We start from the raw sequence: 12,149 nt of genomic DNA on the forward strand, positions 1-12,149 counted from the left end.
ACCACAACAACATTTGTGACTTCTGTGTAACGGCAATTTAAGAGGAGGATTCCGAAAACAAACTTGCGAAGAAGTTGCTATTAATTTTCCTGCGCAAGGCTTCAAAAGAGAGGAGGTGGTGAGGGAGGGAGGATTTTGCCGTGAATGAGGCAAGTTGTGCCAGTTGAGTGTGGGTCAGTGTGAACGAGCGCCTTCCTTTTCCTCCATTATTGGGGTTGAGCGTGGTTGCAAGGGTGCTCCACCCCCAAGGCCTAGAACCGGGATGCAACCTGTGCGCAATTTTTTTTACGAAATTCCACATGGGAATTAAAAAAATTCACAACTTCCGGACTCCCATGTGAACTGGCTCCAAGTTTGTCAGGGCAAACAATAATGGAATGGGGCTCCAACATTTGAATTATTAAAGTTTGAGCACAAAAGAACTAGAAGAGGTTATGAATCATGATCCTATCTCTTGCGTCCTATAGGACAAAATTAGAATCGGGGTGTCCGAATTTGAAGATGGCCAGATGGGCGCTCAGGCTCGCCGTTTAACTTTCCCAGTGAGGTCTTTCATTCACTCTCTCTCTCTCTCTCACACAGTCAGTACTCTCTCTTCTCTTCTCTCTCTCTCTCTCTCTCTCTCTCTCTCACACACACACACACGCGCGCGCGCGCACACACACACTATACGTATACGTACCGTAGCGCACGCACATGCATGATAAATCAGGAAACAGATTCTCTCGCCCAACTGAAAACGCCATTTGGAAGCTATGGCTGATCTCTCTTCCGAGCTGGGTGAGTTTTATTCTTCCTTGATCGAAGCTTTCTCATGACGACCGAGAGTCCCTGCGTGCTTGCCTCCATGGGTTTCACAGGCGCCTGGTTTGCATCAAGCACACTAACGAAAGAAATGCAGAGAAAGATCCCTTCTATGGGAAGCTCAGAGTCCTGGCTCTGGTTCTGGTGTTTCCATACAATTTTGTCTGAGAGGAAGCATGGGTTCTGCCAGCGAGAGCAATGTTGCTCTTGCTTTGCTGAGCTTCTGAAGCTCATGGTGCTGCATGCGTGGGCGGAGAATGCGTGCATATTGGAGTGCGTACTGGAGGGAAGTATTAAGCATATATACTTCATTTTGGGGGGAGAGACCTTGTTGTGTTCCTTTCTCTGTGTGCATCTTTGTGTTTGTCTTTTGCTGAAGATCAACCAGATGACCGTGCAAAATCGGCTCATTGGGTGTTCATGTTGCTAGGGCTCTTGCCCTTGGACACTTGAGTGCATCTCCTCCTCGGATAGGTCACCCGAGAAGGAGGTTCCAAGCTGGCTGCTACAAGTTCTCTCTGTCGTTCCCAGCACGTGGTGCATCAATTAGGTGGCCATGGTGATACCTACACGTGGCTCTTGCCCGATGGTACACCGGCCCTTAATCGACCATGTAACATGGCTAATATTTGGAAGGGATAAGCACCTCCCCCTGTGGGCCTCTGGTGTGTCGGACAAATAAAAGAAAAGAAAAAATCGGCTCATTTTAGCTTGCTTACTTTGAGACTTTTGCAGGAGCTTGATGGATGTAGCTACTTCAAAAGAGACCTGAGGGCGTGTTGTAGGAATGAGTGCATAATATGCACAAGGTCTCTTGTATGCTCAGGTCTATGTGATACTACCTCCACTGTTGCATAATGGGACTTTGTGCTTAAGACAACACTGATGCTTAAACTTTTGAAGATATGGAGGTTTCGCAGCGGCTGAAACGTAACCCTAGCACTGTCAGAACTAGTGTTGGTGCTAGGTTAAGCTCTAATCTGAACTTGACTACCAGCAGCAAGGGTAATTTCAGCATGCGGGGTGGGTTTGAAAATGATGTGTTCAAGCAGTTTGATTCTTCGGACAACAGTGATATTATGGATGACGGAGATGAGATAGGAGGGAAGCGCAAGGCTCCCACTTCAAAGAACCTCATGTCAGAACGCAAGCGCAGGAAGAAGTTGAATGATAAGCTTTATTCTCTTCGAGCTCTTGTGCCCAACATAAGCAAGGTAACTCAACCTGCTAGTTTTTAATTTGAAGGGGTGGCTGCCCTGATTTTTTATTTTTTTATTTCCATTCTCTGCACAGCGCATGCATGCAAAAGTTCTTGTCTGTCACTTGAGTAGGCTGGTTGGTTTTGAGGGTTGCTGTCTGAAATTGGGAAAATGAACAGATGGATAAAGCCTCTATTGTAAGCGATGCAATTACACATGTTCAAGATCTACAGAAGAGAGTGACTGAGATTCAAGCAGACATAGTGGACCTTGAGTCTCAAAAGGAGGGTGTGGCAACTGGGGGCGCTGGTGCTGAGGACCCTAGACGCAACAAGTCCATGGTTCGCCACCAGAACAGAACCAAGCAAGAGCATCAATTATTGGAGGTATGCACTATATTTTCTGATGGTGTGTTTTAGCCAATGATCATCTTCTCTTGAACAAGAGACCCTTGAAAACATGAATGCTCGAAACTTGGAACACCTGCAAATGGAAAATTGTGAAACTATATTTGAAGGTTTCTACACTAGATTTTGCTAAGTTATGTAGTTATTCTTGCTCTGAAATTTTAAATTTTTATAGGTGTTTCAGGATTTTTGGGGTGGAATCGCTCTTAATGCAGGTGTTTTTTGAGCACTATTTTATTGCATAGTCTCAGGGAATGGCCATTTTTAGGCTTGCTGTTCCCCGTTCTTATTCCAACTTCCTGTTCCAAGTTTTTGATGCGAGCATCCATAACAGGGAATGACAATTCATCCCCGTTTCCTTTCCCTAGTCCACGTTCCAATTTTCCCTTCCCGCTAATTATGTTTTATTGTCATCTGGACAGCTTAGTAGTCATACCCATCCTGATTTGCAAGCATAAGCCACCCCTTGATGGCAACAGATACCACCATTTTGCACAATGTTTGTGAAGTTTCAAGTTTCAAGTATGCCATGAATTAGGAAGCCCCTAATTCATCTCTTAGACCTGGTTCAGATGGAGCGTCGGTAGCATTCCTTTCGCTAATTGCCAACTGCTCACTGGCGTGACAAAGTTGCTCTTCTTCTGGAGAGCCCCCCCAACCCCCCCTTGGCGCCCGGCCTGAAATGAGCCATGAGCGGTAGCTGACAGAGCTGGGTCCAGCCAAGGAACTGATTAGTTGGGTCTCTCAAAAGGTGTTAAGACCAGGTGATTCTAAGCCCTGCATTGTGAGAGGATGCTGTTTCATGTGAATATGCAGAGCCGGCAGAAGTGACAGACCGAGCAGTCTTCCACCGCGCCTTCTGAACCCACCCTTAGTACTTACGTCGACATGTTATGCAATGTGCATGACCATTTAGTGTCCTTGTATATTTGTCAACCCTTTTATCTTGAATGTTTTTACGAAACCTCTTGGATGGTGTTCCGTACATGAACTGAATGAAACCTCCCGAATCCTCTGAAACCCGTCGTTCCTGCTTTTAAACTCCATGTCTACTATGTATGCGAAGTAGGGATATGCTTTGACATACATAGTTTTGAGGGTGGTGTAAAGAGGCATGTTATAGAAAGTAAAATAGTCTGCGTTCCATGTGTGTCGTACGTGGAATATTGTGATCAGTCCCATATTTTAAGATGTAGAAACGGTGCTAAAGCTTCAAAGCAGTCTCATTCTCATGGCTCTTCCTTTTGTTTGTGTGTAGTTGGAGGTGTCTCAAATGGAGGAGCATATATATCATCTCCGCATTCATTGCAAGAGGAGTCCAGGGGTGTTAGTCCAGCTGACGCGTGCCTTGGAAGCTCTACAGCTGGAGATTCTAAATGCGAACCTCTCCTCCGTGGATGACCACATTCTGAACACGGCTGTGGTAGAGGTGAGTGAGCGTAATGCGTCGTGGACTAAAGCTTATTCTTTTGCACGCTCTGTGCTTGATGTGTAGTGTATTCGTCTCTTTGGTACTCTTTGATGCTTATGGTGTGGCTCATTGCAGGTGAAGAATGGGCCTGCCATGCATACTGAAGAGCTTCGGAATATGGCATTGGCAATGGTGCGGAAATTTGGGTTCTTTTTTTGCTGAAAATGTTGTGGCCCATATTCAAGACTTCTGGATATGGTCAACTTTCCATCATCTCATCTAGCCTTAACTATCGAACTTAATGTCCGGCCGCCTTTTGTAATATCCTTATTTTGCCGAGGTGTGAAGGAGCCAACGAACTCGCTCTCCTCGTGTTGGAAAAAATCTCTCTTGGTTGAGAAAGTTCTTGAACATTTTGTTTTGAAAGGGTATATAGATTTAGCTTTGTAAGAGAGACCGACCATTATAATCATGGATTTTTTGTCAGTGTGTTTTGGTTATTAACATCTTTTTTTTGTGTAACAAACCAATTACGGTGTTTAGTATAGAAGGAAGGAGCTTGGATTGGTAATCCAAGCTCCTGAATGTGTCAGGGACAATCTTAACCTTAACATTGAACAGAAAAGGAGCCGAGGGTTATACATAATAATGTGTAGATAACCTTGCGACTGGCTAAAATTGTTGACATTTTAGTCATGTTTAAAAAGGTACTTTGTGATGACCAGGAAATGGCCTCATGAATTACTTTCTTTGCATCCTTGCTTTTTTTGGAAGACGGTGGTTTTCCTTCTAAGCTGGGCACTAGAGTCACCATTAGGACACTTTAATTGAAGTTTATGGCTCAAAGTGTTTTGGGTCTGGTTCACATCAACTTGGTGAAAGAAAGCCGAGGTGGAGCTACTTCCAGGTGGAAGAAATTTCAAGCTGTTCCTTCCACCGGGGTTTTGTTCTCATAAAGGTCGAGGAAAACGGCTTGCGCGGAGGGTGGAACAAGAAAAAAAGGTGTGTTCCTCCCTTGCGGTGGCACATTCTTCTGATCCTTCCCTTGCCTTGTGTGAACGAGGAAGAAGAAAGGCGTTGATTGGCTGAAGGCTCGGGAGCTGTGCCTTTGATTGTGCTATGTGAACCTGGCCCTAGCAGTGTTTGGGAAAATTGATATCCCTAACCATACATAATTTCTCTATATCTGTACTATATATGAAGGGGGAAGGGATTCCGGCACCCCATCTCCTCACATGTCCTCCTTTCCTGTGGTTGGCCACCTTCAGCCAGTGTGCAGTGGCAGCCTGGCTAGAGAGAGAGAGGGGGACGGTTGCTGGGTGTGGCATAAGTGAATTGGCATGATTGTGAGCTAAGACACACTTTTCTTGAACAGTTCTAGTATCATTTGTTTGAATGATATTAGTGTGCCATGTATTTAGGGTAAAGATGCCAGTATAAGGTCACTGAATGTGAAATCGTCCAATCTTTGCGTGATGCTCCAAACTGGGCATAAAGGCATGCAGATGGTTGGCCATGTCATTGCGTAGCCATAGAGCTTGCACTTGACAGGGAATATGTCCTTTAGTTGAAAAAAATCGTGTCGAGCTCCCCCAAGAGAAATTGCTGCCAGCGCGGATCTAACCTGCATCGCCGGGAATCAAACAACTCCATGATTGGTGCTCTAGCTATGCTACCCATGCCATCTTGTGTTTATGATTGGGACACAAGCATTCTTAAAAGTGCTCCTCTTTGAGGTCTGCCTTGTTATTGGGGCTTTTACCCTATGTGCAGGTGGGTGTTGAGAGAGATTTTTGGCCTACATAAGGCTTGGATAAAACATGGAACTCTTGGGAGTAATGGTGGATTGTTGTTGACAATTAGTGCCACTCCAAGCCATTAATGATGAACCTTTTTTCTTCCATTTTGGCCTAATTAAGGCTAGAGTAAGGCCGCATCTGCATGGGTGGGGGTGCAACTCCGCCGCACGTCAGCAGTTTCGTCCATATGCAGTTACTGCAGCATGCGTGAAATCGAGCATGCTTTCCAAGGGCGGGGGTAGAAGCCTGGAATTCCAACTCTGCCAAAATCGGCAGAGTTGAGACCACCCGGCAACGTTTGCTTATGCAAGCGGCCGGGGGTTCAACCTTGATTGTGCGAATCTGCTCTAAAGCATGGAACTGTAGGGAGCAATTGTGGATTGTCGGATAAAGTTTTTTTTTTCTTTTTTTTGAGAGGCTCATTTATTGAAAAGAGTACAAGCACAAGCCTCAAAGTTAGGGAAAGAGGTCGGACCAACAAAAGAGAAATTACAACTTTATGCAGTCCTCTCTCATTAAAAGTCATTCTCTAAAGTAAAAGGTCAGAAGCCCGATATTCCCATTTTTGGCAAGGAGGTGACCTTTGAACAAGATACAATGGTTCAATAGGAGACTTATTTCATGGATTGGGTAGAGCTTTGTAATTCTTTTGAACTCAAGTCTCATAAGAGAAAATGTAGATCTGAACTTGAGCATTCTTGTATAAGGCTTGGAGTCTTTTGTATCAGCAATGCCATAGATAGAAACACCTCCACATTTTCCACAATGGTATATTCATAAACTTGCATTCCCTCGTCACTAATTGACACCTCCTTAGGGAGGTGGGATCAATGGCCCACGGTAGGCGTTGCGAGGCGGGTGCAATCCGGGCCGCCCGATCGTCATTTGAACTAGGTGTAAACTAAGGGTGAACTCGGAGGTATGCACACCACACCAAATTTGGTGAACTCAATGCGAACTCGGTGTGAACTAGGTGTAAACTTGTCCGCGATGCCGTGATCTATAAACTTACCCCACACACACCTTTCAACGAGCGTGCGGTAGTCTAGTGGTTAAGAGTCAATTCCGTGGGGGAGAGGGTAGTGGGTTCAGGTCTCGGATCCGAGAAAGTGGGAACCTTTTGCATTCCATAGGCAATCCAATGGTCACAATCAACCAGTGATCGTGAGCTATTGATCCCCCAAAAGGAGGTCATTTAGTAACGAGGCTTGCATTCCCCCAACGTCAATTCTTGTCTATGGTAGAAACATTTATGAGCTTTAATACTAGGGAACAAACGCATACCATATTGAATCTTGTAAAAGAAAATCCATTTTAGAACAAATTGATGCATGGACTTTCCAATGTTTCTTGGTATCAAACAGAGAAGAGTTGGGCATTTTAATGGTTGAAGGAGCAGTCAACAGGTTCTAGTGGGAGAGATTTGTCAAAATTTTGTATGAACTTTCCAATGCATGGAATTTCCAATGTTTCTTGGTTTCAAATTAAGAAGAGTTAGGCATTTTAATGGTTGAAGGAGTAGTCAGTAGGTTCTAGCAAGAGAGATTGTCAAAAATTTAGTCTTGAACAAAGCACTTTTTTGGTATTTCTCTTGAGAAGGCATGCCCATAAGTCAATTGAAGTAATAGATCTTAAGATCTCGTGGTTGCTAGTTTCTCTATGTTGAGAATACTTAGACCACCTCTTAATTTGGGTAGACACCAAGTCCTCCAAGCTACCTTGGGTACCTTAGCATGAAGATCATCACCTCCCCAAAGAAACCTTTGTAATAATGTGATAGCTTGATTGAGTTGAGATTTAGAGGGTAGCCATAACAAGACAAAAAGTATTTTAGAGATAACAAATAATGGTTTAGGATAGAGGTTCTAGCTAAAATGTTGGGTTCCATGGTTTGCCAACATAACAATTTTCTTTTGAATTTATCAAGAACCCATTGCCATATGTGCTCCAAGGCTACCTTGAACCCCATACGTGCTCCCATGTCTAAAAATTTATCCATCTAGAATGAGTTGGTAGCCAACATCTGAGATACAAAGAGGAAATTGTCCATTACAGGATTTGAAGCCTGTTTTGTTGTGGTTAATGATTGAACCACTAGCTAAGAAAAAGATCTCAGACAATCCATAAAAGTTTCAGCAGATGTAGAGTCAACTCTCATAATGGACTTGGTGTCATTTGCAAATTTTTGCAAACATAGCTTTTTATCAGACCCTAAGATTGAAAGCTTTGTTATGTTATTTTAGCCAAATTGCTCTGAACAAGCCATCCTAGAGCATCATAAGATATTGCATATAATAAAGGTGCTAGAGGGTAACCTTGCCCAATGGGTCTCATCAACATAATGGCATCAAATAAATCACCATTGATGAATATTTTAGCATAAATATTTTCAAAGAGAATGTGCACAAACTTAACAAACCTTTTGCCAAGGCCTCAATCTTGTAAAGATTGAAGGATGAATTCCCATTCCGTTGTATCATAAGCTTTGTCAAAGTCAACTTTGACGAGAAAGAGTCCCGATTAGATTCCAAAGCATATTTAATACCTTCCATTAGGAAGGGAATGGGGTCTCTTCATTTTCAATGGGGTTTAAAAGGAGATTATGGTAGGGGCAAATGGGTGGATGCCATGTGGATTGAAATGGTTGGTGTGGCAGGGCCTAAAAGTAAGTGGTCAAACTTGTACTCTTTTATAAAATATAAAGAGAAAATCTCTTATAAATCCAAAAAATTAAACTTTTCTTTAAATAATTGAGAAAAAATCAATCCTTTCTCTCTCTGGTGGCTGTCAGCTTCTCCCCCCCCCTCTCTCTCCTAAAAAGGGATCCCTCCAAAAACGTGCTGATCATTCTCTCCCTCTCTCTCTACTGTACTATCTCTCACTTCTATTCACTTCACCTTGCAAGAGTTGCTTCTCTTTCCTTCCTTTTAGTTTTCTCTCTACTGTACCATCTCTCACTTCTATTCACTTTACCTTGCAAAGTTGCTTCTCTTTACTTCCTTCTAATTTTTCCTCCCAAAAGCTCTGCAGTAGAAGTTTGAACCTCCTTTCCCTCCTCAAGCTTGTTGCATTCTCCTAAAGATGAAGTTCTCCATTTCTCCATGAGCCTCACTAAATACCTTTACCTAAAGCTGAAGATTTGCAACATATCATTTTGTTAGATCACCCCTCTTTCTTTCCTCAACAGGTTTCCCGCTCCTTCTCCATTGTGCTCTCTAGAGAGGATCTACTTCCCTCTCAAGCTTTGCAACATTATCTTCCCCATTAAACCAACAAGTAGGTGGAGCAGTATAGTAGTAAGTGGCATCCTTCTTCTTTGTGTACCATCAAGAATCTTGCTCTTTATACAGTTGAGAACATAGATGTGCAATGTCTAATCATAAGTGCTTATTTGCAGGTTGTGCCACTATTCCCCATGGCATCATCAAGTACTCGACGATCTAGGAGGGTCATTGACTCCATTTCATGCAGTAATGTACCAGACAACAGTGGATGTTGGGTGACGATGGAGTTCACACGATTGATGTGGTTGACAATGCAGCCCAGCTCAAAAGGTGTACACAAAGTCTTAAGGAGACACATGGCTTCTCGAGCACATTATTCGAAGGGAAGGATCACGGAGTTCAAGCAAACCCATGACGGCAAGCGACTTGCAAAGGTGCAACATGTGTATGTTGCTTTACAGCTGAAGCTAGAGACAACAGTGGCTCCATCGAGGTTTCCTGCAAACTTAATTTCACTCCTCTGTCAAGAAGTTTTAGATTGTATATTTTGTATTTCTGTTGTATATATTGATTTGATGTCTATAAGGTTTTCATTGCTTGTTCATGTTTGCAGATGTATTCCCATCCGATTTTGTAGAGTGCGAGCCAATAGAGTCCTTCACAGGAACTTTTGAGGCCATCCACAATGACCTTGACAAACTGCTCTATGCTGGTTGTCCATTTGCAGAGCTGTCTCATGGGACATTTTTTTTTATAACCATACTTATGTAACGCCTAGGCAAACTGGCTTTCTCCAGTTCATCCACCAACCTTGCAGAGAGTATGGAATGGCCTAAGCTAGATAGTGCTCTGATCACAATAACCAAAAGGAGAATCGAAGCGGATGTGCATTGAGCAATGAAGTGCACCTATGATTCCCACAAAGCTTCCCTAACTTGGTTTATGTCCCTTCATGTGTTTGTGTTTATCTTTTGACTAGAGTGTTCATAGGACACCAACAATGTGGACTTGCAAAGGGGGAAGTGCGATCAACGACTTCCTTGCAGTTGGATGTGAGACTAAGGTGGTCAACCACCATGGAGCATTAGGAAATTTCAGAGGTCATTTGGTGGGCCATATGAAGAGAGAGAAAAATAGAGCGCGTCCAATGAGCATGAAGGCTACGTTACGTAGGAAAGTACGTGGAAAGACTCAAAAAATAGGAAAATAGCATAAAACTTTCACGAAACTAGGATTGTAGCATAGTAATTTCCTTCCTTTTACCGAGCTTTTAGGTGCTTGCATGTGGTCCCACTTCTGATATTCTCTTATGGTCATTAACGTACTGGAGGGTGACCATTAAGCTCGCACAAGATATTGGAATTCTAAAACACTTTCCCTCCATTAGAATGCTTTCAAAGTGAATCTCCCTCCACTAAAGCTTTTCTCTGAGAGTTATGGCGTCCACGTCTTCTCGCCCAAGAGCCTCCAGGTGTTTACTGTCTCTCACACCAACAACCAACAACTGCACTTTGCCTAGAAGGCCAAGTAGTAGCATATCCTCAATTACAATACCAGCTTCAATAAGTGCAGAGAACCAATGGGTTGGACAAAGGATAAACAAAGGTTCATGGGTCCTCATGCAACCAAGAAGACCCAAGAGGTCTAGTGGTATCAACGTTTACCGCTCAGCATGGAAGGCCAGGGTGTTGGATTTCAAAGTTGAAATCGACAAAAGATCTATAAAGGAAGTTCTTGTTCAGCATGTGTTTACCCATCCAGAGGTGATAGCAAACGGTGGAAATGTATCAGATATACATCAACCACGTTGCAATTGTAAGTACTCTTGACATGTGAACTTACTGATACTCTCATTATAACTTTTCTTATATATTTTGCAATGTTTCTCCCGCTTGTTATGAGTAATGTCTCCATTCTTCACAACTCAATTACATTAGATTTTTCATTTGTACGTATTGATACTCTTAGTTTAACTCTTCTCATATATATTGCATATGTTTATCCCTCTTCTTATGAGCAATGGGAACCTGTGGAGTGCATAATAGGCCTCTTCCATGTTGTTCATGCCCACATTGGTTCTCTACAGTACTCAGAGAGGAGCAGCAAAAGACTGGCTGATGAGGGAATCTTTTTTTATGACCACTTTTACCAACTCAGCTCAGGGAATAAGAATGGCATGTTGGTGAAAGTGCCTCTACCAACCGATTGGAACACTGTGGACTGGCTAGTTCCCGAGGAAACAATGGTGGAGGCAATGCGAAGTAAGCTCTACAAGGATATACAAAGGTCTCTACGTAGCTCTATTCCTACCAAACTGGTTAGAATTGCAAACTTTTGTCCTGTTGCACTCTTCATAGAGCTGTTTCATAGCTACAACATCCAAGTTACAAAAACTATGTTCATGTGCAAGTCATTTCAGCAGTCATCCTGTGACAAACTTCTTGACAAAGGATGGTATGCAAAGGAAGAGATTGGTTTACGGTGCGAGGTCGCGCTTGATACTCTAGTTGTCAAGTACATGATTGCAAGCCAATCACTGTTACTCTCATTTTGGTATATGCGATCACAAATACTAAACGGTAAGTACATTCCTATGGACCAGGTTTCTGCAGGTTTGGAAGATAATCCTACTGTGGATATGGAAGTGATTGATAAAGAGCATGGCCTACTATTGGTGGTTACAATAAGGGAGCTATGCAGTCTTTAGCATTTGCGAAATGACATCATTGAAGAGTCAATGGACAAGGACCTATCAGATTTTTCCTTTTTCTTAGCTGGCCATAAGGTGATGCGGCGAAGGGAAAAAGATATTTTGTGCAAAGAGTTGGATGGTCGGGTTGAAGTAGTGTCAATGTAACAGATATTCTTGTGAACCCAAGTGTATACAAATGACTTTCAAGACATGAAGTTTATTGATCTCATTTTTCAATTGTGCCCTGTGAAAAAGTGTGCTTGAAATACATTTCTTTACCACGTCAAATCTCTCTCTCTCTCTCTCTCTCTCTTTCTATATATATATATATATATATATATATATATATATATATATATATATATATATATATATATATATATATATATATATATATATATATATATATATATATATATATGCTAGACAAGACAAAGACATGATAGAAGAATCATCTTAATTCATTAGAAAGTACAAACTCGTCCGTGAACAATGGACTGAGATACAATTTTTGTAAGTATGGAATCAGAATGTCTTCAAGGTAAAAATCGAAGGAATGCCCCTCGAAAGAAGGTGGTGAGATAGTTGTTCCCGGTGGATTTAGTTCTCCCTT

The 12,149-nt window shown here is 42.5% G+C and overlaps 1 protein-coding gene across 2 annotated transcripts; it reads left to right on the forward strand.

Annotated features, from left to right (window-relative positions):
- The first annotated feature begins 543 nt into the window (after window positions 1-543).
- LOC147417918 (transcription factor bHLH35-like) lies at window positions 544-4,307 on the forward strand. 2 transcript variants are annotated; one of them, XM_086507299.1, is made up of 5 exons: window positions 544-780; window positions 1,540-2,018; window positions 2,183-2,389; window positions 3,669-3,839; window positions 3,957-4,307. In XM_086507299.1, exons 2-5 carry the CDS (start codon window positions 1,710-1,712, stop codon window positions 4,041-4,043), a joined length of 774 nt encoding a protein of 257 aa, XP_086363425.1. In that variant the 5' UTR covers window positions 544-780; window positions 1,540-1,709; the 3' UTR covers window positions 4,044-4,307. The 2 variants fall into 2 exon arrangements, with proteins under 2 accessions (XP_086363425.1, XP_086363426.1); XM_086507300.1 differs by lacking the exon at window positions 544-780 and having other exon boundaries at window positions 787-2,018.
- Window positions 4,308-12,149: the final 7,842 nt, after the last annotated feature.

Source organism: Adiantum capillus-veneris, chromosome 30 (assembly GCF_014529385.1).
Source record: "Adiantum capillus-veneris isolate H3 chromosome 30, ASM1452938v2, whole genome shotgun sequence".
NCBI lineage: Eukaryota > Viridiplantae > Streptophyta > Polypodiopsida > Polypodiales > Pteridaceae > Adiantum > Adiantum capillus-veneris.

Bases quoted from the DNA above. Each gene is read 5' to 3' on its own strand.
- LOC147417918 (XM_086507299.1), top strand. From the start codon at position 1,710: ATGGAGGTTTCGCAGCGGCTGAAACGTAACCCTAGCACTGTCAGAACT. The intron at 2,019-2,182 runs GTAACTCAACCT...GAAAATGAACAG, and splicing joins TTGTGCCCAACATAAGCAAG to ATGGATAAAGCCTCTATTGT. The intron at 3,840-3,956 runs GTGAGTGAGCGT...GGCTCATTGCAG, and splicing joins TGAACACGGCTGTGGTAGAG to GTGAAGAATGGGCCTGCCAT.